The sequence below is a fragment of the Lemur catta genome, chromosome 2 (genome assembly GCF_020740605.2).
Source record: "Lemur catta isolate mLemCat1 chromosome 2, mLemCat1.pri, whole genome shotgun sequence".
NCBI lineage: Eukaryota > Metazoa > Chordata > Mammalia > Primates > Lemuridae > Lemur > Lemur catta.
This window is the reverse complement of record NC_059129.1, coordinates 35,956,611-35,980,491: the sequence shown is the minus strand read 5'-3', so window position 1 is coordinate 35,980,491 and position 23,881 is coordinate 35,956,611. Positions and strand designations below refer to the sequence as shown.

At 56.2% G+C, this 23,881-nt stretch overlaps 3 protein-coding genes and 1 non-coding gene across 4 annotated transcripts; 2 read left to right on the top strand and 2 right to left on the bottom strand.

Moving 5' to 3' along the window:
* The first annotated feature begins 584 nt into the window (after positions 1-584).
* LOC123633504 lies at positions 585-703 on the top strand. The gene has a single exon (XR_006733609.1). It is a non-coding gene; the product is annotated as a 5S ribosomal RNA (ribosomal RNA).
* Positions 704-2,962: 2,259 nt separating this feature from the next.
* Positions 2,963-15,172, bottom strand: CLN3 (CLN3 lysosomal/endosomal transmembrane protein, battenin). Its single transcript, XM_045543441.1, has 19 exons — positions 14,571-15,172; positions 13,254-14,181; positions 12,845-12,950; positions 12,363-12,751; positions 12,052-12,176; positions 11,824-11,902; positions 10,571-10,667; positions 9,723-9,794; positions 9,222-9,301; positions 8,984-9,069; positions 8,438-8,510; positions 8,206-8,349; positions 7,363-7,475; positions 6,804-6,850; positions 6,654-6,722; positions 6,498-6,553; positions 6,249-6,342; positions 3,419-3,559; positions 2,963-3,317 (listed from the first exon to the last, which is right to left on the bottom strand). Exons 5-19 carry the CDS (start codon positions 12,095-12,097, stop codon positions 3,198-3,200), a joined length of 1,317 nt encoding a protein of 438 aa, XP_045399397.1. The 5' UTR covers positions 12,098-12,176; positions 12,363-12,751; positions 12,845-12,950; positions 13,254-14,181; positions 14,571-15,172; the 3' UTR covers positions 2,963-3,197.
* Positions 14,066-18,568, top strand: APOBR (apolipoprotein B receptor). Its single transcript, XM_045543458.1, has 5 exons — positions 14,066-14,184; positions 14,544-16,151; positions 16,206-17,258; positions 17,347-17,612; positions 17,692-18,568. Exons 1-5 carry the CDS (start codon positions 14,128-14,130, stop codon positions 17,759-17,761), a joined length of 3,054 nt encoding a protein of 1,017 aa, XP_045399414.1. The 5' UTR covers positions 14,066-14,127; the 3' UTR covers positions 17,762-18,568.
* On the bottom strand, positions 18,313-21,343 carry IL27 (interleukin 27). The gene is made up of 4 exons (XM_045543455.1): positions 21,053-21,343; positions 20,869-20,967; positions 20,069-20,227; positions 18,313-18,970 (listed from the first exon to the last, which is right to left on the bottom strand). The coding sequence occupies exons 1-4, from the start codon at positions 21,248-21,250 to the stop codon at positions 18,716-18,718; spliced, it is 711 nt and encodes a 236-aa protein (XP_045399411.1). The 5' UTR covers positions 21,251-21,343; the 3' UTR covers positions 18,313-18,715.
* Positions 21,344-23,881: the final 2,538 nt, after the last annotated feature.

The window sequence follows — 23,881 nt, the reverse complement described above, 5'->3', positions numbered from 1 at the left end:
TTACTCTATACTTTATCGATTTCACCTCTTTCTCTCACACCCAAATTCCCAGTTCTCAAAGACACCCACAGCATTCGCTCTTTGCGTGATGCCACAGAATAATCGTATCCATTCACCGTATCACCGTGGACTACTTGCTACTGCGCCAAGGAGGAAAGGCGAGGAAGGAACTTTCTACTTTCCTGGCTCCACTGTGACAATCTAAGAGCTGCTGTCAGCCGAAGCCAGTCTGCTCATGTCCGGGGAGCTCGGAGCCATGTCCCACTCCTTTGGAATATTTCCCTGAGCCTTCATGTGGGCTCCTGCCGTCTGTAGAATCTGACAAGTCACACGTTGTCCTCCCGTTTGTGTCCTCCGTGCTTTGAAGAGACGTCCTATTGGTCTTTGATTTTTGCTGTCATTTGTATATGTGTCTGCGGCAAAGTGTTGCTTCTGTGCTGTGTAGCAGCTGCCGAGCAAGGCTTTGAAGGCTACGGGGCTGCAGGACGGCGCGGGGGTGTCGGGGGTGGGGGTCGGGGCGCTGGGCCCGGAGGGCCACGTCGCAGCAGCTCGGCCTCTTGAGGCGTCCGGGGCCAGCCGCCGCCGTCTACGGCCATACCACCCTGAACGCGCCCGATCTCGTCTGATCTCGGAAGCTAAGCAGGGTCGGGCCTGGTTAGTACTTGGATGGGAGACCGCCTGGGAATACCGGGTGCTGTAGGCTTTTGCCTCTTCTTTTGTCCCGCCCGCCGGCCCGTGGGGGGTCGGGGGGGTGGGGGGCCCCCCGCGCTCCGCGCCCGCCCCCCCTTTCGCGCTCGGCCCCCGGCCCCCCGGCGCGGCCCGCTGCCCCCGCCCGGGCCTTCCTCCCCTCTCCCCCGCTGCAGCAGCACCGCCAGGCGGCGGCGGCGGCGGCAGCAGCAGAGCGTCCCAGCCCTTCCGTTCGGCCGGCAGCCGAGCCCCAGCCCTGGGCCCCACACGGGGCCGGGCCGGGCGGCGGGATCCCTAAGTGCCGCTGGGTCTCTTCTCCGGCCCCGCCCCGCACTCCGGGACATCCCCTGCACCCGGCGCGGGACAGCCCACGGCGGCAAACCGTGCCCTGGGCCCCCGGACCCCCAGCCCACCGTGGACTTCCTCTCCGCCGCACACCCGGGCCTCGGGCCCGGGCCTCACGCCGGGCGGGCTCCTCGCCGCCGCCGGGGCTCCCGAGAGACACACTGGCGCACCGCGCAGGGCAAGTCGCCGGCCACCCGGGCAGAGAGGACAGGCAACAGGAAACCAAGGAACGCACGGAGGACAGGCACCCAAACCCACCTACACGCAGTCCTCCCAACCCTTGGCTACCCATGCCAATCCATCCCAACCCCCACCCGACCAAGTAACAGGAGAGCCCTCTCTGGGGCCCGCGGCTGCTGCTGCGCCGGAATGGAGGGAGAACATGCCTCCCCAGAGAGGCGGCTGCACGTTTTGGGGACATCCGAGTGAAGGGGCCAGCCTCACGGCCCTGCCTCCTTGTCCTGGCCCTGCGCCCAAACCCCCTCCACTCCGCGCCCTCTCCTGGGGGGCCAGAGGGCCCTCTCTGGCTCGCTCTCTGGCTCTGGCTGTCTGACCCCGAGTCTGGAAGTCTGTCCCTGAGCGCGTGCCCGTGGCTGTGCTCGTTGGGGTGTGTGACGGTTGCGCGTCCGTGTGTTCGGGTGGGGGTGTGTGTCTGTGCTCCCGAGCCGGCACGCCGTCGTCAGTCTCCCCCTTCCGCAGAGGCGGACAGCTGTTCTAGGGATGTGCCCGGGCGAGGGACTGGGGCCGCGGAGCCAGCGGAGAGCGCGGGGAGCGCGGGGGCGGGGTCCTCGCGGTGGGGGCGGGACCTGCGGCGCGCGTGGGGGGCGGGGCACGGGGCCTTCGGCGGGAGGGCGGAGGCGGCAGCGGCGGAGCCGTTGCGGGGTGGGGCCAGATGGGGTCCGGCGGGCGGGGCAGGCCGAGGCGCCGGGGTCCTGTGGACACGTCCTGAGCGTGGCCGGTCTGCTCGGCTGACGGGAAGTCGGTCGGCGTGGGGAGGGACCTAGCGTGCAGGTCTGCGGGGAGGGACTGGGAGGCCGGCTCCCGGCATGACCGAGGCCTCTGGCGCCCCGCCAGGCAGCCGGACAGCGCCGCGCCGCCTGTCGGTTGGGGCAGGGTGCGCTGGGCGGCGTGGGGGCGCATCGTGTCCTAGGCCGCCCGCCCCGCTGCCCCCTGTTCCTGCGGCCCACGGCCCTCGGGCAGAGAAGGCGAGGCCAGGAGTTAGCGCTGGCGCGGAGCAGCGGGCGGGACTGAGCAGGGAGTTACACGGAGCAGGTCGGCCTCTTGGGCGGCCAGGGACGGCCACCGTCGTCCAGGGCCACACCACCCTGAACACGCCCGATCTCGTCTTATCTCAGAACCTAGGCAGGGTCGGGCCTGCTTAGTACTTGGATGGGAGACCGCCTGGGAATACTGCCTGGGAATACCGGATGCCCTAGGCTTTTGCCTCTTCTTTGTCCGGCTAATCGGCCTGCCTGGAGACGGAAGGGGGGACCCTATGCCCTACAGGCCCAGCCTGGCGCCCACCCCGGGCCTGGCGCCGCTGCAGCACCGCCACGCGGCAGTAGAGCATCGCAGCCCTGGGCCCACACCCGGCCGGACGCCAGGATACTTAAGTGCTGCTGGGTCTACCCCGCCCCCCCACCGGGACATCCGCTACACCGGGCGTGGGACAGCCCGCCCACGGCAGAAAACTGTCCCCTGGGCTTCCGGACCCCCAGACCACCACAGACTTTTTCTCCACCACACAGGGGCCTCACGCCCAGGCCTCACGCTGGGCATGCTCCTTGCCAGGGCTCCGGAGAGACAGGCGCACGCAAAAGCAAGTCACCGGCCACCCTCTCCTATATGTATATATTCCAAAGCAGGCTTCTATTATTTTTATAATACAAGAAAATTAATTTTTTTTCAGAAAGAAAAATGGCACAAAAAGTCAACTGATAAGATAGGCATTTATTCATAGGGCATGATGCCAAGAAACTCCCCGAGACCAGCTTGGGAATGGGAGACAAGGGCTGCCCCTGCTCCCTGTTATAAGGCCTTAGCACTGCCCCACCCCCGGCCCACATGTAAAGCCAGGGCCAGAGCTCATGCATGGGCTATGGGTAGGCCTGGGTGTCTGACCTGCCCACAGGTCAGCATGTCTTGCATCCCGAGGAGCCTGAGTGTCAGGAAAGATGGCAGAGGAAGTCATGCAGAGGCAAGGCCAGGAGCCCCGACAGGGAGATCCCCAAGGTGTCAGAGATGCAGGCGGCTGCCATGGCAAATTCCCGGTGCTCATTACTGGTCTGGGAGGGCAGAGAACAGGGGTGAGTCTTCAGTCCTAGAGCTCCCTGCCCTGGACCTCCCCAGAGAGATCATCCACAGCCCTCGCCTGGCGGGTGCTGACCTCCAGGGCAATGTTGTGGAAGGTGTTCACATAGGCCGCACCCCCCAGGAGCCCCTCATATAGAATGATCAGGAAAACAAGGTAGATGCTCGGCAGAAAGCTGAACCACGTGTCCGCCAGGAGGATGGCCAGGTTGAGGCACTGTGGGCAGAGGCAGACGGGAGGGCTGAGCCTAGGAGATACTGGTGGAGGAGAGGGCGGGCAGGCCTGGAGAACCCCAACACCCAGCCCAGCCTGCCACACCCTGGGATCTGGGTGGCCTTCCCCCACCCCATCCTCAGCACCCTGCACTTCACCAGCCTCCTCCCCCTCCACACCTTTGCTCCCATCACTCCTACCCCACCCCCCCATGTGTCCCACCTTCCCTCCCTTGGGATCTCCCAGTCACTGTTCACAGCTCAACTTGGATCAGGGTCATTCCCACTCCTGGGATCTTATTTCTTCCTCCCAAGGGCTCCTTGAACAGAATGCCCAGCCCACCCCCATTTTACCATAGTGAGACCAGTGGTTCTCAAACAGGGACAGTTTTGCTGCCCAAGGGATATATAGCAACATCTAGAGGCATTCTTGGTTGTCACAACATGGGGGGTGGAGGGGGTGCTACTGACATCTAGTGGGTAGAGATCAGGGATAGTGCTAAACACCCTACAATGCACAGGACAGCCCCCCCACAACAAAGAATATCAGACCCCAAATGTCAAGAGTGCTGAGGTTCAGAAACCCTGGTTTAGATATTCCCATCTCTTTTAGGAAGCATCTTTGGCCTCCCACCAGAAGGGGGAAGGTTCCTCTCTGTGTCCCAGTCCCTCCAGGGGGTCCCACCATCCAGAATAAAAGAATTGTGCATTTTCTTACAGTTAGAAACATTATTTGAAAGCTCTGCATGAGGAACGTTCAAGTAATCATTAAACAACCACCTCCTGGCAGTTCACTCCTTATGTACATAACAATCACCTGGGATCTTGTTACAAATGCACCATGGAGACTTCCCCCTGGAGCAGTGGTCCTCAACCTTTTTGGCACCGAGGACCAGTTTCATGGAAGACAATTTTTCCACGGACCAAGGGTAGGGGGTGGGGTGTCGTGGTGTCGTGGGTGGCCGGGAGGTGGTGCAGAGTTCAGGCAGTGATACGCGGCATGATTTCTAACAGGCCGCGGGCCAGTACTGGGCTGCGGTGCCGGGCTTGGGGACCACAGCCCTAGAGGTCCTAATTCAGTGTGTCTGACGTAGGCTCAGAAATGTGCCTTAAAAAGAACACGTCCTGGTAACACTAATGTAACCAGTGAAACACTCCAAACACTTTCATCTGCAGCATTAGGCTAGGTGTTTTCTGTAATGGAAGTAAACGATATAAGCCCTAACTGTACAAAACAGCCTTGGTTAAAATTACAGCTAAGACTATAGTCAACAATAAGTTATGGTTACCTTAAAATAACTAAAAGAGTAGAACTGGAATGTTCCTAACACAAACAATAAATGCTTCATGCAGTGATACCCCAATTATGCTGATTTGATCAATTCACATTGTATAACTGTATCAAAACATCACACGTACCCTATAAATATACACAACTCTTATGTACTCATAATTTAAATAAAAAATTACGGCTTGGTCGGGCACAGGTGCTCACGTCTGTAATCCTGGCACTCTGGGAGGCTGAGACTGGAGGATCACTGGAGGTCAGGAGTTTAAGACCAGCCTAAGCAACAGTGAGACCTTGTCTCTACTAAAAATAGAAAAAATTAGACAGGCAACTAAAAATTAGCAGGGTATGGTGGTGAGTGCCTCTAGTCCCAGCTACTTGAGAGGATAAGACAGGAGGATCACTTGCCCCCGGGAGTTTGAGGTTGCTGTGAGCTATGCTGACACCACAGCACTCTACCCAGGGTGACTGAGCAAGACTCTGTCTCAAAAGAAAAAAAGAATTACACCTAAAACCATAAACTGCATATTTCAGCAGCATATAGAAGAACCCTGAGTTACAGAGTGACACAAGAAGTTGGGACTTTGTTGGTACCAGCCCTGGGCTGGCAGTACTGCTTAGATAAGTAAGCAAGAAGGGCAGAGAATATTTACATGCTTTTGCCATAACAATTAAAGTGTAGTCTATACTTATTCTGTATCCTGTTATCATAGAATTGAGTTCTTAAGTTTTAAGGGCAACGGATTTTCCTGTTATAGTTGAAGGTTTAACAGTTACCTTCAGGGGCTGTGGACTTGTAACCTTGAAATGATGAATGCTGGTTATGTGAAACTCCCTTTGGTCTAAGAAAGGGTGTTTGTGCTGTGGACCGTTTGCCATGGGTAGTTGAATTTCCTCACCAGCTATGAGATAATGAATCCACTGACTAGAATGTCACTGATTCTATTATAATTAACCATCCAGAAAAAAAGAACTGGGCATTTTCTTACAGTTAGAAACATTATTTGAAAGCCTGTCACTCTGCACGAGGTACATGCAAATAATCATTAAACAATGCTTCTGATTGAAACATAACACAAAATCTTGTTCATTTTTCTTCTCATCTCTATTTCTTACAGTAACCTGAGAAATGGATGTTGGTCACACATGATTTATAGATGAGGCTCACAGAGGTCCAGAGATGTGCCCTAAATCACACAGCTGCTGAGCACAGAAGCTAAAATTTGCACCCCGGTTTGCCTGGCTCCTGAGGCTATGCATTTTACATGGAGCCCTGTTGGCCTTTGGTTCCCCGTGCTTATAAATGAGAGTGTACAATGACTACTTCCCATTGACGGAGGGAAGCAGCAGGCCCTGGGAAGCTGGGAGCCAAGGTGGGAGGGGGTGAGGGGCAGGGGCTCAGTACCTGCAGCATGGCCAGAGCCCAGGTATAGTGGATGCGACAGCAGTGGAGAGAAGAACGGGAGGCAAAGACGCCGGCCTGGTACAGCATCTGGTACCTGAGGTGGCGGGAGGGAGGAGAAGGAAGCTTCTCTGGGCACCTGCACACTCCCCCACACCCCCAGGTGCCTACTGGGCACAGCAGCCCCTCCCAGCCCCAGCCCCACTACACCATCAAGGGGCCCTCCCAGCCCCCCCGCTCCACTCCTCCTACCAGCGGTACTGCTGAGCGTGACTCAGGGATGTGTTCCGGAAAAAGAGGAGCTCGAACTGCAGCAAAGACCAGACATGGGAGATGAACCAGGACGTGGACATGTGGGCCCCAACCCCGATTGCTCCCTCCACGGCCCTCCCTGCACCCCTCACTCACAAGTCCCTGGTTGATGAAATACTCGGCAAAGTACACCAGGACCAGGGGGAGGATGTACTGCAGCAGGCTCTAGAAGAGTCAGAGGATACAAGTGGCAGGCCAGGACGTGGGCACCACCCATTGGGGACACACCACAGCCACCATCCAAACCTTAAACACCGTCCACCTTTCCTGAACGGACAGGCCTGAGCTGCACCCTGCAGGGGAACAGGAAGAAAAGGGTGGATGAAGTTTTCACACTGAAAGGCTCAGCAAAGGGGCGCTGGTATGCCAGATTAACCAGCCAACACAAGAGTGGGAACGGACTTAATTGCCACCAGATTCTACACTTAAAAATGGTAAACTTTATATTATGTCCATGTTTTACCACAATTTAAAAAAAAGAGTTAACCAGGTGAGACCTCTTTACAGCTCTTACACAGCTCAACAGACGTCCACCTGCCCACTCTGCCCAGCCTCACTGGCCCTTCTCTGTTTCTAGAGCATCCAGGCTCATTCCCAGCATAGGGCCTTGGCACTTGCTACTCCTCCAGTGACCAGAATGCCTGGCACATAGTAAGTGCTCAGTGAGTATTTTTTGAATATGTCACTGCTTTTCCTGTAACCAGGACACCCACCCTCTTCCCTTCTTGACTATGTCCACTGTAGAGAGGAAAAGACTAAAACCCCAAGAGAGAAAGAGACGTCTCTGAGGGTCTGTGTCTCCTACCTGGCTTCGACTCTGGGGCCTCAGTGCCTATTAGGGGCTGCCGAGCTGCTGTCTCTGCCTCCGCTTCCCCTCCAGGGTCCTGGGGCTCGGGAGACGTGAGCAGCAAGAAGTAGCTGGAGTAGGATGAAAACAGGGTCAAAGGGCCGCTGGCGGGCTGGAAAGGCCCCTGCCGACCCGTCAGGCCGCCCTCCCCAGGGCCCTTGTTCCGACTGCTGGCTCACACCAGGAGACTCGGTTCTGTCTTCTCATGGTCTTAACTCTAATGATCACTCCAGCTACCATAAATTATATGTTCACTCTGTGCTAGGCCAGAACTGCCCAAATTTTAGTCACTTATGTTCTGGCTTCATGTGATTTGCCATATCCACATTCCTCCTGTACATACTATTTTGTACTTAATATTTTTTTTGAATTGACTTGCTTTTTCTACCTGGCCTTGTCCTAAGCAACAATCTGTGAATGCCCATGTTTGACTGGCTAGTTCAAATTGTTTCCTCATATACAGGAAAATACATACAAGAACTAACAAAATAAGTCCACCCATGTCCCATTTCAAATCATCTCGGGAACCACACTGTGCTGAATGCGTCATACTCATCACCTCACGGGAAAGCAAGGAGAACTACCACTATTTGAGATATGGGGAAACCGAGGGTCAGAGAGGTGAGGTAACTTGTCCAACACCACACAGCTAACAAGTGGCACCTCCGGGACTCAAATCTAGGGCTACCAGAGACCAGAATCCACATCCCCTCATAGCGAGGTGGTAGGGATTTGAAGACTGAGATCATGATCAAGTTCTCTCTCCTTCAATCCCTCTTCCTCCCAGCTCAGACAGCTCACCTGGCCAGCAGCACGACAGGAATACCCAGCATGGACAGCAGGGTGTGCTGGGGGGAGAGGCCTGCCTGGGTGAGGCCAAGGTAAGACAATGCCCCCAGCAGCCCTGCGCCCCCAGTACCTGAGGACCACCAGGAGATCACAGCCCTGAGAAGGAGAACACAGGAACGTTTGGGAAGACCCAAGCCAGCAGCAGGACAGCCTCTCCCCCCAAGTCCCAGCCCCAGCTGCTTACCTGGGATAGAAGGCAGTGAGAGAGAGGAAGGTGACCTCCCCCAGGCCCGAGGAGATGCTAGCCAAGACTACACCTGGGAGAAGGATAAGCACACGGGTGGCCATACCTAGCCTTTCCTTGACAGCCCGCGTCCCCTACGGTATTTGACCATGGCTTCCTCTGTATCAGCCCAAAGGAGCTAAAAACAGATCCTTGGACATGCTGGGTTCCAGATCTGAAGCAGAGCGAATGCCCTCCTCCCCGTGTCCCCTCACAGAGACCAGTACCTCCATCCACCCAGTTAACAGACCAGGAGCAAGAACTTGTCCTCAACATCTGGGTGACTCTGCTCACCTCAGTCTCCATCCAATCCATCCATTTCCTCCCATCTCCTCCACCACCTGCCCCTCCAAATTGCCCTCACCTCTGATCTCCTACTGTGACAGCCCTAGCAGGCTCCTGAGGCTTACAAAAATAAGCCCTTTCCTCTGGGAAGCTGGGGAGACCACACCCCACAAACACTGTGTTCCCCTGGGCCCCCCACCCGACACAAAACCACACACTCACCACACAAGCTGGTCCCCACTGAATGAGAAAAGGCAACCAGGATGAAGCTCCCAGCAGCACAAAGCCCACTGATGAGAACCCGAGGGCTGAGGGCGAGGAGGGATAGGAAGGGGAGGGTCAGCCTCCACTCTCAGCCCCCAGCCCTCCCACCTCCTCCTCTTTTGCCACCTCCTTCGCCCTCCCAGCCTCCCCACTCCCAGCCCGCACCTGCCCTTCCTCCCGCCACCCACACCCAGACCTGTAGGGCAGCATGTGAAGGCCAAGAGGAGCCAGCAACTTTATGCCAAAGGTGGGGAGGATGTCTGCCAGGAGCACCGCCTGGACAGCAGAACAGAGTGAGAGCCCAGACCTTCCCAGGGACAACCTTCCCCACCAAGTGGCCAAGGAAAGGCCGGAGTCGGCCAGTTAGGCCTTCTACAAACACGGGGTCTGGAGTCAGGCAGATCTGAGTTCAACTCTCAGCTCTGCTGCTCCTTAGCTGTGTGTCAAGGCATTTATAGTCTCTGAGCTTCAGTTTCCTCATCTGAAAAATGGGGATGATTACAGTGCCTAGCTCCCTAGCTCACAGGGCTGCTGTGTGGATTAAATGAGCTAATATATGCTACACATAGAAAGGGCTCAGTAAATGGTGGTCTCAATTATTTTCATCATGATGGTCCCAGTTGGGTACTGAGAGGTCAGGGGGTGGGGTCTACAGACCCAGAGGGCCTGGGCTGGGAGAGGACAGATGAGTACGCACAGCAGTGGAGACGGAGTTGCAGTCAAATCGAGAGGAGCTATTGAGAGGGATGGGCGTTGGGCCTGGGTCCACCTGGTGAGAGAGGAGAAAGTCTTTCACCCAGGGAGGCAGAAGGGTGGACAAACAGAGCCCACCTCCTGTCCCAGCTCTGCCTTAACTTGAAGGATGGCGTTAGATCAGCACTGGCCTTCTCTACCTGCACAGTGGAGGGGTATTTCCATAGAAGTCACAAACTAATGGCCCACAAGCCAAAATAGTCCTGGAAACAGACTTTATTTGGGTAACACATTTAAGAGCTTTCATATAAAAATTTGGGTTTCTAGAAAATCTGATCCAGGACCAAATTCACTGTTGAACCTGGAAGGGCATGCACCTTCCAGCTCACCATGGACAAGTGATTCTCAACCAAGGGCACTTTTACCTCCCCAGGGAACATTTGTCAACATATGGAGACATTCTTCATTGTCACAACTGGCAGCCGTGGGGTGTGCTACTGGCATCTAGCAGATAGAAGCCAAGAATGCTGCTAAACATCCTACAATGCACAGGGAAGCCCCACAACAAAGGCTCATCCAGCCCAAAATGTCAATAGGGCCCAGGTTAAGAAACCCTGCCAGTTTCTGGTCTCACCCAGCCAACACTTGAGCTTACAAACCCGGCACCCATTCATCCCCTAAAGGCCCTTCCTGCTTTGAGGGTCTGGGAGACTGGGAACTTGAGCCCCCTTGTCCCACCCCCTAGGCACTCTATTCCATGAGTTTTTCAAGGGGGCCTCTAACCCAGGGGGAGTCTGTCATCTTCACACAGGGCTTAACCATGGTGGTGGTGGTAGAGAGGGGGTCACTTACGTGGCTCTGGTTCCCAGGTACCCTCTCATGGCTGAGGATGTCATGGGCAGCACTCAGCATCACCACATAAGAGAAGTTGTTGCAAAGACCTAGCAGCCTGGAATGAGCAACTTCTTTCAGGCCTTTAATCTATCACAGTCTTTGTGCCAAATCTCCCCCTTATCTGTGCCCTCAAATCAGCTCCCTCTTTTTTTTCCTCTGTCACCAGATCCTACCTTCATTCAGTGTTGGGGTCAGAGATAAAGGCTTTAGGATCACAAACTTGGGTTCAGTTCCAACCTCGGAGACCTCTACCAGGAGGCTATCCTTGATCACTGTCTCCTCTGATCTCCTACTAGGATTCAGTTCCTGGGGGCATTTCTCACCCACTGATGGACTGTGGTACAGTAAAAAAAATCCTGGGGCTGAAACCCAGAGGACTTTGTTCAAGTCCTGAGTCTGCCACTTCTGGATTTTGTGACCTCTGTCTACTCATGTAAAATGGGGATACAAATTTCTCTCCTGATTACCTCACAGAGTGCTGTAGGGATCAAAACAAGTCCATACCAAAGCCCTTTATGATCCATGCAAAGGATCTTATTCACTTACTCTCATCTTTCAGAGCTACACTCAGTGATGGGAAGAAAACTGGGCCCAGTGCCAGCGATTTCATAAGTGACCTTTCCCCAAGCCAATGAAGTGGTACTACAGTACTCTTCCCTCACATTTTACTGTTGAGGAAACTGAGGCTCAGAGAGGTTAAGTGACTCTTCCAAAGAACATGGGAAGCCACTTCCAACCCAAACTGCCACCCAAGTCCTTAATGTTTAGGTTAATGCTAGAAGTATTCCCCAAGGCTCAGTATTTGAATAATTCTAGAAGGTAGATGGATGACTTTTTTAAAACATTCTAGTAGTGATGCATTTATTTAAACATGCATTAAGAAAATATTGGTTTTCCCTTTGGAGTAGTGATTTAAAGTTTTCTTTTTAAAAACATGTGCATTAAAAATTTTTAAAGCTGAATTGATTGGAGGAAAAACGCGAAGTAAATAATCCTACACATGATATGAGGATCTGGCTAAAGCCTGAAGGTGGTAAGAAGAGGAGCTAAGTTTGGAAAATTTATGCGCCACCTCAGGGCAAACCTGTTGACGCAGTAAGTACCTACAGATTCAGCTCCTTCGTGCAGCTCAACTCTTTCTTCCCCTTTCCCTCCCGTCACTTCCCTCTTCCCACCCCATCGTTATTTTTGCTGAACTCCAGGCCACTCACCAGAAGCCCACTGCGTTCTTCCAATGGGCGCCCTGATGGTCTAACAAAGGGGGCTGGGGATCCGAGGCGGTCTCCTCCCCTGGGGGGCGAGAGGATAGCATGACCCCCCACCCCACTCTCAGGGGCACGACGGCCCCTGGGTGTCTTCCCGGGCCAAGCCAGCTCTCAGCCGTCAGGTGGGCGACGAATCAGACGTGCTCACTCCCGTGAGCATGGCGTGACACTCACCCTCAGAATCCGAAAGGCTCCGCCACGAGCCTGCACGTCCTCCCATGGCATCAAGTTCAGGTGCCCCAAGGGTCCAACGTCACAGAGTGTTCTTCAGAGTCGGCTTCGACGGGGTAGATGAGGGTCTGCGACAGGTGAGAAGGCTCAACGCCCCATTCCCGGTCCCAGCTCGGCTTGTCTGCTGCGCTCGCGCCCCGCGATCCGTGAGGCGAGCCCCAGGCCCCATCGCGAGCCTCCCACGCCCTCCCACGCCCCACCCGTCGGCCTCTGCCCCCCCACCCATCTAGAGCAGCGGGTGCTGCGACCTGTACCTTTAAGAGCCCCAAAGCATTCCACACCGGGCACTGGCAGGTTGTTGGGTCACGTGACAGCATCCGCGGGTCCCCCCATCACGTGCTCGGAGGTCCTCCCTACTTCCGCGTCCTACCTCCCTCTTAACTTTAGGCCCTCTCAGCTTTGGGGCGTGAGAAAGGGAGAGGCCGGGAGAACCCTGGAACCCTTGGCTTTAAACTGGAGCGGTGGGATCAGCAAGTTAGCAACGTGACGTCACATTAGCTGCGCCCAAGGCGGTGACGGAATCCTGCCAGGACTAGTCATGGCTGCGGGCGGCTTCAGATCCTTTCCCTCAGCACTCACTTACCAGAAACAAATATGGCCACCTGGCTGAATATTTTTTTCAAACAGGACTGACTGTTTCCGGCTGGGAACAAAGACGCCAGCTGTAGGTTATTCTTTCTCCTACCTGTTGCCTTTACAAATTGTTTTAGAAATCTAAAATAAAGATAACACTCACCTGAAGGAATTTCATGAATTATCTATGGGTGGTATCCAAGACGTTAAAAGATCCCCTTTCGCCAATTACGCTGGAGCCAAAAAATATCACGGAAGTAGTCCAATTCCTGGTTTTACAGATGGGAAAACCGAGGTACCAAAAAACAAAGTAAAGTTACTGACATCTAAAGGTGACCTTAGAGACCCCTTTGGCAATAAGAAATAGAGCACCACAGGCAGGGAACCACTGGGCAGGCTGCTGCAGGATTCCTGCCTCCATCAAGGGTGCTTAGACCAGATGATTCTAAGGCCTAAGATTCTGATTCAATTGCCCTAATTTGAAATTAAGCTGGGGCTGGGGAGAGGGGATGGGGAAGAAATCTAGATCAAGGTCACATCACATAGTCCCAAATAAGGAGTTATACCCTTACCTTCCTCTAGGTGGTAAAGCAGCATCCTGAATTCTCTTCATGGCGTACTTTCCCTGCTAACGTCTGCTGTGGACTTCAACAGGCTGTGCCCACCTCTACTAGCTCTTTCTCACCACCAAGCCTTCAGACTGTTGTTTAAAATATACCTCTCTAGTGTGCTTCCCAGGTCACTCAAACAATGAAAAAATGGGGTCCTACTATCACGAAGGGCTCTAGAAATTCAGCAGCATTTCATACACAGCCTCTGCCCTCAAGGAACTCACAGGAGGGTGGGTGGTAGACACAAACAACCACAATACAAAGTTTAGCCAAGTTCTCTTTTGCAAGATTAACCACACATGAGGGGTGGGGCATTGCAGCCACCAACCCAGCCCGTTTGTCCCCTTGGGGAAGCTTTAATGACACTGAAATGAGAAGACAAAGCTCCTACCAGCCCTCTCCTCACTCCTACTGCTTGTCCCCAGGCAAAACAGGAACCACAAACCCCAGCTTCCTCTCACAGAGTGGCTGTGGCTTGGGGGAGACGGAAATGGCTGAGGTATGAATATAAGACCTGAGTCACTTGAGCTGCAGTTGCCACATGCCCCCTCCCCCATTACCAATTCTGAGGCCTCCTGCTCCCACTTTTTCCTTTCTGGCTTCCCCCTTGTCCTTTAATTCCAAATGTGCACCTGAGTCCCCTGTGTGATGCCCACCCATTGCCCAGCCAGGAGTGGAGGCTGCAGTGGGCATTGGGGCAGTGGGCAGGGCCTGGGGTGGGTATGCGTCAGGGGAAACAGAGGAAGAGGAAGTGTCTTGGGTCCCGGGGAGGACTGGCTTGTAGGTGGGGGCGGTCATTGTCAGCTTTCTGGACACACAGACAGAGACAGACAGGATGGACTTCCTCCGGCTATACCTCCCTGGGCTGCATCAGGCCTTGAGGGGGGCACTGGTGAGAGGGACAAAGAGATGCCAGAGACCTTCACCCTGATCCCTGGGGCCTTGCCTGGGCCCTCTCCCCTGGGCCTCACCTTCCCTCCTCTCTTTGAATTTCTCCTCAGCTCAAGATTCCTTTCTCGGGATCAGACAGCCCCCTAGCCCAATCTTTTCTGGATTTCAATCTGTCTACCTCCACAAACACATCCACATGCCCCCAATCTAGGCCCTCTCTTACTTTCTCTGCAGATCCTGCTCTCCTTCTCCTCCCAGATCCCAGAAGCCCTCTTGCTTGTCCTGGCTCCTCTGGCCCCAGGGCCCCCAGGGCAAGGGCTGGGCCTTCCCTTAATGCCTCCCCCACCCCCTTTCTTCTAGGATTCCTTCAGCACCTTTGTCTCCTACCTCATAGGAGATGCAGTCCCCACTGTAGAGAGGGAGGCACAGGCAGCCGAGGAACTGGGGGTGATGGCTGTAGAAAGGCCAGGGAAGACTGTGGAGGAGGAAGCACAGGAGGCCCTGGAGGGCCTTAGAGGTGGCCAAAGCAAGGGGGATGGAAGGCTTGGAGGGCCTGGAGAAGCCGGAAGATGCCAAGGGGGAAGCTCAGCTGCAGAACAAGCCTGGGGCTGGGGAGACAGCAGCCCCCATGGGTCCCAAACAGACAGGCAGGACACAGGGGTCTGGGAGGCAGCCAAGGTTGCCAGGTGCCAGGAGCCAAGTGTCTCCGTGGAGTCTGGAAAGAAGTCTGAGGCAAGGTCTGGGGCTCGACGAGACAGGAGCAGCCAAGCCCAGGAAAAGCAGGAGCCTGAGGAGCAGGAAGTGAACAGAGGGGAGACGCTGAGAACCTGGGAACAGGAGGAGGAGGAAGAGGTCAGAGCAAGAGAGCCAGGGATGGCAAGAGGGGTGGAGTCAGAGTGGACCTGGCACAGGCAGCCTGAGGGGAAGGCTGCTGCTGATGGGCAAAAGGTGGCAGGGGACAGCAGGGAGACAGAGCAGGTGGTCAAGGAGGCAAGTGCAGGGGAACCTAAGAGGCCTGGGGCGAGAGAGGTTGGGAGGGAAGAAGAGGTGGCAATAAAGGTGAAGGGCTGCCAAAGCACAAGTGCGCAGGGGATACAGAGCCCAGGGGAGGAATCTGAGGACTGGGCAACCTTGGGCAGAGAGGAGGCTGGGATGACCTGGGCCAGGGAGGAGGCTTACCTCCCAGGAGTCAGGGAGACAGTATACGGGCCAGTCCCGGGAGAAAGGATCCCAGAGGCTACTGGGAGAGTCTGGGTCCTAGAGGAGGGCTCCAAGGGAGCCCAGGAGGAGGAGGTGAGTGAGAAGAAAGAGGCTGAGCTGAGTCTTTTCCCCAAACAGGCCCAGGCCCTGGGCCCTGAGGCAGTGGAAGAGGCAGCTGAGGGCCAGACAGCAGGGAGGGAGGCTGCGGGGGGCCAGGAGTGGGAGAAGGTGGCAGGGGAGGGCTTGGAGGGCCGGGCAGATCAGCGTGGGAAAGAGGCTGAGCAGGCCAGTCTGGAAGATGTGGTACAGGCAGAGGAGGCCCAGGAGGAGAAAGGGAGGTGCTGGGCCACAGAGGCTGAGCTGTCCCCAGACAAAGAAGCCAGAGGTGATGTTGACTTGGAGGCAACCACAGAGGCCAGGGCTGAAGAGGACTTCACAGGGCAGAGGAGTGAGGAGGCCCAGATGAGTCCAGAAGCACCCAAGGTGGAGCAGGGTGGCCTCCAACACAAGGTCACCGAAGGCCAGGAATCCAAGCAGATGGGAGGCACCCAGACCCCAACAAAGCAACCTGAGGAAGGACAGGGCGGTAAGGAAGAGCTCTGGAGAGTTCCAGCCCTGAGCAAAGAGGAGACAGAAAGGAGCCTGGAGGACTATCCTGGGCACCTGGAGTGTGTAGAGCCTGAGGTCTCACAGGCTTTCCCAGAAGCCTGGGAAAACCAGAGGAGAAGGGACGAGGAGAGAGGAGATACCCAGGAGGAAGAAGCAGATGCCGAAGAGGACAGGGAGGTGGAAGAAGGGGAGGAGGAGGGGGAAGTGGGGGAGGGAGAGGCCAAAGATGGGGAAGAGGAGGCCTCAGGAGTCCAGGCCCTGGAGGCAGAGGCCAGAGGAAGCCAAGCCTCTGAACTACCAGAGGTCCTGGAGGCAGGTGGGGAGGGAAAGAAAGCAAAGGAAAAGGGGTGTGAAACAGAGGTCTCTTCTGTAGCAGAGACTCAGGAGCTGAATAGCAGCCCCAGAGCAGGAGCAGGGACAGGCTGGTCACTGGGAGAGTCAGATGCCAGAGAAACCAAGCTTGGGGAGGTAGAGGCCACAAGGCCACAAGAGCCAGACAGAACATCCAGGAGAGGCTGGAGGCTGGAGGGGGCAGCTCTGGGCCTCCGGGACAGGGAGAACACACAGACCAGTGCTTTCGCTGCAGAGATGGTGGAGGATAAGGCAGATCTGGACATAAGGGCTGCTGGGGCAGGGGCCGCTTGGGAGGGGGAGTCTGGGAGGAGCTGGGACTCAGAAGGGAGAGAGGCGGCTGCAGTGACTCAGAGCGGAGGTGGGCAGGAGTTTGGCTTGGAGGGCTCAGCAGAGGAAGAGGTGGTTGGCAGAGGTGGCTTAGCAGAGGCTTTAGAGGCCGGGGAGGGAGAACATGGGGTAGGGCAGGCAGAGGCTGGGGCATCTGCAGAGGCAGAAGGAAGCTGTGGGCTGGATCACTTGAACTTGAGCTCCCAGGCAGTGAGGACAGAGGGGACCAGAGGCACAGTGGAGGTTCACGGGCTCCTGGGAAAGCAGATAGTTTTGGAAAAAGAGGCTGGGGAGTGGCAAGCAGGAGAGCAGAGGGAGGACAGTGAGGGGCAGCATGGGGACTGCCACCCCGAGGGAGAGGCGCGAGGGCCCCTTGATGAGGACACCCTTGAGGAGGAGATCCAGGTGACTGGGGGCCAGACAGAGGCTGAGGAGATGGACCCAGAAGGCCTGGAGCACATCAAGGGCCAGGAGAAGCCAGTAAAACAGGACCCTGCAGAGGCTGCGCCTGGGCCCCTTGGGGACGCTGAGACCGCAGAGGCCACAGGCAATGCTGGAGGGGATGCTCACAGCAGCTGGAGTGAGGTGAGGGCTCCAGTGGGCAGGGTCCAGGGCAAGGCAGGGCAGAATCTCAAAGCCAGCCCCGTAATCCTCTGTGCCTCCTTCCCTGCAGGCTCTGCTTCCTGGGTCTCCCCTGGATGTCTCTGTTCCGAGGAGCCGGGTACTCCTCTCACGAAGCTCCTCCCAGCGCCGCTCCCGGCCCTCTTTCTGTAGGACCCCTGCCTCTGAGCAGCAGGAGGAGCCCCCCAGCCCCCAGCCCGCGGAGGGGCTGTCAGCTCCAGAACAGAGTCTACTTCAGCTGGAGGAACCCCCAGAGCCAAGGCCTCTGAGGCCTGAAGGGACCCCGGTGCCAGCCAGGAGAAGGCCCCTGGGACACGGGTAGGCACAGGGTGACTGGGCTGGGATGGAGGAGGAGGCTGTGGGCATCTAGGGACTGGCTCCTGTCATCCACCTGCAGGTTTGGCCTTGCACACCTCGGCATGATGCAGGAACTGCAAGCCCGCCTGGGCCAGCCAAAGCCCCAGTAACTGAGACTTGACGCCATGGGAACCAGCCCTGAGTGAGGGGCAGAGGCTCAATTGGACCCTGCTCACCCCTCACTCCTTCTGCCAACCTGGACACATCCTTTCCACCCTCTGAGCCTCAGTTTCATAGTGTGTCTTTCATGGAGTGGACAAAACCAGACATTTGTGAAGACCTTGAACTTAAGGAATCTGATTCTCCAGTGCAGGCTGCTGGGCCACCTGCCCCACTGGAACCACTTCTCAGCATCCCTGCCCTGGTTACCTCCCCAGCCTATCTCAGCTGTCCAGAGGCCCAACAGAGGACCGAGAGGGGACAGACACCATTCTGCCCACAGCCTCCCCTCCCTGGCCCATCTCGCCAGCCCACCTCCCACCCAAGCCCCTCAGAGCTGTGCGGGAGCAACAAACCTCTGGGTGTGACGCCAGCCCAGAGGCAGGGGGTTAGGAGGACCTCACAAGCACTGCTGGGATCCAGAGGGCTGCCTTGAGCTTCCAAAATAGTAGCTCAGCCTGGGAGCTCTGCTGGTTCCTATGGCAACTGCCCAGCCGAAAGGCCAGAGCAGGGGAGGATGGATCACGGCCCCAAAAACGTAGGATCACAGAGGGGTCCAGGGTGGCCAGAGGCTGCTAGCTCCATTCCAGGCCATCCCACCCTTGGGGTGTCAGACGGCCATACCCTGAAAAAAAGCTGAGGCGGGGAGAGGGTGAGAGTGTTTTATTAGGTACCCAGCTTGGTGGCCAGGCCCTGAAACAATAAATAAACCATCATCTCCCTAAACAATAAATAAATATCCAAGAAATAAATAGCTGGCAAGGACTGGAGGGGCTTTAAGTTATTGGGTAGGGCCTGGGGCTGGGGGCTGGTAGAGGCCTGCCTTGTCTGAGGCATATGAGCTGGAGCTGTCCTGTTGGTCAAGTCCTAAAGGGTGAGGGGTAGGAGGCTAAGAAGTCACCCCGTCAGGGCTGAGGGCCAGGTGTTGGGAACCCCAAGGCCTTGGCTGGGTTTCCGGCCTTGGACAGCAGCAGCAAGTCCCGCACGGCCCGAGATAAGACAAGCTCCAGGGAGTGCAGCAGCTGGTAGGTGTACAGCAGCCGCGGCCAGGAGACCTGGGCCAGCACCTGCAGGGGGCTGCCAGGAGCTCCTGGGAGAAGCCCCTTCCCCTCCTCCTTCTCCTCCTCCTCCTCGGGGAGGTTGAATCCTGCAGCCAGCACCTGTGAGGAGAGGCCCATGGGTCAGAGAGCAGCCTGGCTGAGAGCCTGACCGAATCTTTGTTTCTTATATGTGCCCAACAGCTCACAGGGACATCAGACCATGAGGTCATGACTTCCCTAGACAGCCCCTACTTCATATCTTCTATGATGTCATCATCTCATGTGCCCTACCTGATTTTTCGGTTCAAGAAAATGAAAGTCACGGAGCAAGATGATGCTCACAGAGCTGGGTCACTCTCCCAGGAATGCCCTGGGGGTTGGGGTTCAGGAAATATCTCTCTGCTATTAAGGATTGTTGCAGGATCAGAAATGGGCAGGGGGTGACATGGCTAAGTTTCCATACTGGTTGCATTTTCTATTCTCCTTTTATTAAGGGGAAAATTCCTATTTCCCTTTGAAAGGTTCAGGAGGATCTGGGTGATGTCAGAGAGTCAGGGAGAAGGGAAGCAACTCTGCTGATGCCGGAGGTGGTCCTGGGTGCTTCAGAGCTGTTCTCTCACTTACGACCAACCCCCAGGCCGGGCACGGTGGTTCACACCTGTCATCCCGGCATAGTGGGAGGCAAAGGTGGGAGGATTGCTTGAGCCCAGGAGTTCAAGACCAGCCTGGGCAACATAGTGAAACCCCGTCTCTACAAAAAATAAGAAAAAAGTTAGCTGGGCATGGAGGCATGTGCCTATAGTCCCAGCTACTCAGGAGGCTCAGGTGGGGAGCATCATTTGAGCCCAGCAGTTGGAAGCTACAATGAGCTATGATCATGCCACTGCACTCCAGCCTGGGTGACAGAGCAAGATCCTGTTTCTAAAAACAAAACAAAACAAAAACCAATCCCCAGGAGAAGACAAAGATCAGAGATTATGAGGCAGCTCCAGGGCTCCAGGGCCTGGTGCAGCTGTACACACATGCACACTCACACTCAGACACACTGCCACACACTCACATCACACACACTCAACTCACATGCACACTCAGAGTATCTGAAACATCTCCCTCCAGACTTCCCAACCTGTGGGAAGTGGAGTGTTTAAAAAAAGTAGCCAGTGAGACTTGATTTTGTGTTCTGGTCCCTGGGAGTGGAGGAGGGAGTGGGCACACTACCTGGAAGCGGAGATGCCACTGCAGGTCCCGGAGGTCCAGCCGCATGGCCCACAGCCGCATCCTCTCAGAGCTGGTCCAGTCTCCCTGGCTCCCCAGCGCCCCAAGCAGGGCATGGAAGGGCCGAAGTGTTGTGGAGAGGAAGCAGAGTCGTTCTGGTCTCTATTGAAGGGGAGGGAAAAAGTCAGGAAGGGCCCATGGGCCAAGGATAACCCACGTTAAACCCAAACCCCTGCCTATCTGGTTCTCATTCCCATTCCATACGCCCACCTCCCTCCATCCCATCCCTCTTCTCACCCTCTGCCCCATTGCCATCCCCATCCCCTCCTGTGCTCTCACCCTCCCCATCTCCACTGTCCTCAACCTCTACCCACTTCCTCTTCCAGCCTCCCTTGCAGCCCCATGCCCACTCTTCTCTAGCTACCCACTGCCACCCCACAGCACTCCCCATCCGGGCCCCATCCCATCCTCTTCTCCACCGTCCTGTCCTACCTCCTGCTCACTTCGTCCCATTTCCACCCTCATTCCCATTCCTAATCTCATCTCCATCATTTGCCCCATCTTTCCATCATATCTCTAATCCATCCTCCACCTCGTCCCTTTCCCATGCTGGACTTCGCCCTTACCCTTTTCCTAACCCCACTTCCTCACTCCAGCTCCATCTTTATATCCAGAGATATATTCTACCTCACCTAGACACTACCCAAACCCATCTTCAGCCCAATCCCCAACTTCATGTCCGCATGCCCCAGCCCTAGGCTGGCAGCTTCTCACCCCCCGCCCCCCGCCCGGGTCTCACTCACAGAGAGGCGGCGCCAGGCGTGGAAGGTCAGAGAGACGTTGGGGAGCTGCTCTCCCAGGGGCAGAAGGTCCAGGTTCACTCCCGGCAGGTGAGATTGAGCCTGTGGGGCAAGGCCTGTTAGTGGGGCCCAGAGGGGACTGGGGCTCTGCCCACTCCACCCCCAGAGCCACATTAGGGAGACTCACAAAGCGGTGGGCCTGGCCCCGAACCTCGGAGAGCAGCTTCCTGGCGAGGTGCAAGCTGACCGTGAACTCCCTTCGCAGCTCCTGCAGGCTCAGAGGGGGCCTTGGGAATCCCCAGACACCAGCTTGAACCAGGAGCAAGGACAGTAGCAACAGGCTGAGCCCTGGAGAGACGTGGAGGGGAGCGGAGGGGGCGGGCATTGGAAGCAAGATGAGGAGAGAGTTTAAGAACTCAGGAGAGGCCGGGCGCGGTGGCTCACACCTGTAATCCCAGCACTCTGGGAGGCTGAGGCGGGTGGATCGCTCGAGGTCAGGAGTTTGAGATCAGCCTGAGCGAGACCCCATCTCTACTAAAAAAAAACTAGAAATAAATTATCTGGACAACTAAAAATATATATAGAAAAAATTAGCCGGGCATGGTGGCGCATGCCTGTAGTCCCAGCTACTACTCGGGAGGCTGAGAGGCAGGAGGATTGCTTGAGCCCAGGAGTTTGAGGTTGCTGTGAGCTAGGCTGACGCCACGGCACTCACTCTAGCCCGGGCAACAGAGCGACACTCTGTCTCAAAAAAATCTCAGGAGAAGGGAGGGACGTGCCTTTCCTGAGCCTGCGCTACGTGTGAGCAATGTGTAGGTGCGGTCATGGGCGTCCTCCCACTGCCCCCTCAAAACCACCAGGGGCTATCAATGCCACCAGGTGGCATCTCTGCACAGAGTGCCCACCTTTGCAAGCATACTGGAGGCTGGATCTTGACCCTGCCACTCACTCCCTTAGCCAAGTGCTTTTGTCAGTGAACAGCCTGCACAACTGCATGTGGTAGCCTAGATGTTATTCTCCCCATTTTGCAGATGAGGAAAGTGAGGCTCAGTAAGGGTGATTTGCCCAAGGTCAGAGAGCCAGAGGGTGGGGGAGCCAGGACTGGATTCCAGATCTTTCCAAATGCATAGCCCATGTGCTTTCCCCAGGGAACTCAGAAGAGGCAGCCATCTGCCCCAGGATTGGGCACACTCTGTTCTGTTAAGGATTCCTTGGGCTCAGCCAGGCGGCTCTGATGGCTTGAACTGGCCCCTAGGGCCCCAGGGGTGGGCTGGCACTGCTAGAGGTTCTATTCCAGGGAGTCAGAAGGACAGGTCGGTCCAGCCTCCACCAAGGCAGGTGGGTCACTGTGCAGGGGAACCTGCCTGGGGCAAACGGACAGTGTGGGAGAGGGAAGGGTGGGGGTTACCAGGAGGCAGAGGAGGGCCTAGGATGGGAGGCAGGAGCTCTCTTTCTCATCCTGGCCTTCCCCTGTGCCTCAGGCCCCCATCTGTAAAATGGGGGACTCAGAATAGCTGATTTCTGAGGGTGCTTCCTGCTCTGCGTTTTCCTGGAAAGAGGAAAGAAGGGTGATGGGGTGGAGGCTCCGGGCAGAGGGCAGTGTTCAGCAGTTTCTCCCTCAGGGAGAGGAAATCCAGCCGTCAGAGGAGTTACACAATTCTCCTTGAAACACAAACCAAAACTGGCCCCGAGTCCATCCCTGCTCTCCCTCCTCTCCTGCCTCTTCCTGTCCATTCTCAATCTCTAATCCCTGAGCTCTGCTCCTTGAAATGTCTCCACAGTAAAGGTTACGGGGAGCTTCTAGGGACATCCACTTCCCTTATGGATCTCCAGAGGTGGTAGGTAATGCCCAAGAGCTTTGGCATTCAGCTTCCCTGGCTTGGGGGCCACTCTGACCTTCTGACATCCTGGAGACTTAGGGCAGAGTGGGGTTCTTCCTAGTTTTATGTTGCAGACAGAGTGGGTACCCTCAAGCCCTGGTGGATATTGCCCACCCAGAATTTAGCTGAGCCATCTCCTACTTATCCCCCTTTCCTGACTGAGCTCTGAAGCCCCTAGGCCCTCTCCCTACCCTCTGTAGCCAGCCCTGGGTCCTTGGCCCTGGCCTTTGAAGGTTCTGTCTCCATCCTCCAGCCATTGGCCCCTACCTGGCCATGTTACCTGCTCCTCTGCCTACAAATCTGGTTCTATCCACTGATTTCTTCAGCTACCAACTGCAGATTGGTCCTTTTTCCAAGCTGAAGACCCTTGGCCCATTAGGCTGCTGACCCTTGACCTCAAAGCACCCCTGCCACTCCTCCTGCCATTCTTCCTCTACCCAACCCCAGTCCTCTGTCGTAGCCAAGCTGTCTGGCCCCTGCTCATTCACTCCAAACTCTTCATTTATCTGCCTAGGCCTGGTCCTGGTTAAGCTGTCTATCCAACCCTCCCACTCATGCTAGCCAAGGCTTCCCATCCTCTGCCCAGCCCTGGTCAAATCACCACCCATCCATCCCCCACCCCTCCTCCCTATTCATGCCAGCCAAATCGTCCCATCCTCTGCCCAGCCCCGGGCCCAACCACTGCCCCATTGCCCCAGGCCCCCACCCCAGTCATGCCAGCCTCCAGCCCTCAGCCCCATCCACAGTGGCCAAGCTCACCTGTCCTCTGCCCCATCTCAACCAAGTCCCCACCCTGTGCCCCAGCCCTGGCCTCAAACTCACGCCAGCCAAGGTCGCCTGCCGTCTGGCCCATGTCGGGGCCCAGCCTCTTTGGCCAGCCATCTCCTGGGTAGGGGGGGTCTTATACTGGGGGCTGCACCCGGTTTCACTTTCCATCCTGCTTGTACTTTCAGCTTTGCATTCACTCAGTCTTCTCTCCTCACCGCCCCTTGCTAAAATGGGGAAATGTAATTTCCCTTCCCAGAGGGGGTGGGAGTTACGGTGGGGGGTGATGGGAAGCTGGAGTTTCGGTCAATCCAAGCTCTGGACCTACTGCTCAGCTTCCAAGTCCGGCCCTTCGCTCAATTCCCCACTCC

Excerpts from the sequence above, each read along its gene's own strand:
- CLN3 (XM_045543441.1), bottom strand. The coding sequence starts at position 12,097 with ATGGGAGGACGTGCAGGCTCGTGGCGGAGCCTTTCGGATTCTGAGG. Across the intron at positions 10,668-11,823 it reads AAGAACGCAGTGGGCTTCTG|GCTGCTAGGTCTTTGCAACA; the intron begins GTGAGTGGCCTG and ends TGCTCATTCCAG. Across the intron at positions 6,723-6,803 it reads AAAGGTGGACGGTGTTTAAG|AGCCTGCTGCAGTACATCCT; the intron begins GTTTGGATGGTG and ends TGACTCTTCTAG.
- APOBR (XM_045543458.1), top strand. The coding sequence starts at position 14,128 with ATGGACTTCCTCCGGCTATACCTCCCTGGGCTGCATCAGGCCTTGAGG. Across the intron at positions 14,185-14,543 it reads AGGCCTTGAGGGGGGCACTG|GATTCCTTCAGCACCTTTGT; the intron begins GTGAGAGGGACA and ends CCTTTCTTCTAG. Across the intron at positions 17,613-17,691 it reads AGAAGGCCCCTGGGACACGG|GTTTGGCCTTGCACACCTCG; the intron begins GTAGGCACAGGG and ends ATCCACCTGCAG.
- IL27 (XM_045543455.1), bottom strand. The coding sequence starts at position 21,250 with ATGCCCGCCCCCTCCGCTCCCCTCCACGTCTCTCCAGGGCTCAGCCTG. Across the intron at positions 20,968-21,052 it reads GGGGCCAGGCCCACCGCTTT|GCTCAATCTCACCTGCCGGG; the intron begins GTGAGTCTCCCT and ends CTTGCCCCACAG. Across the intron at positions 20,228-20,868 it reads ACGCCTGGCGCCGCCTCTCT|AGACCAGAACGACTCTGCTT; the intron begins GTGAGTGAGACC and ends CCCCTTCAATAG.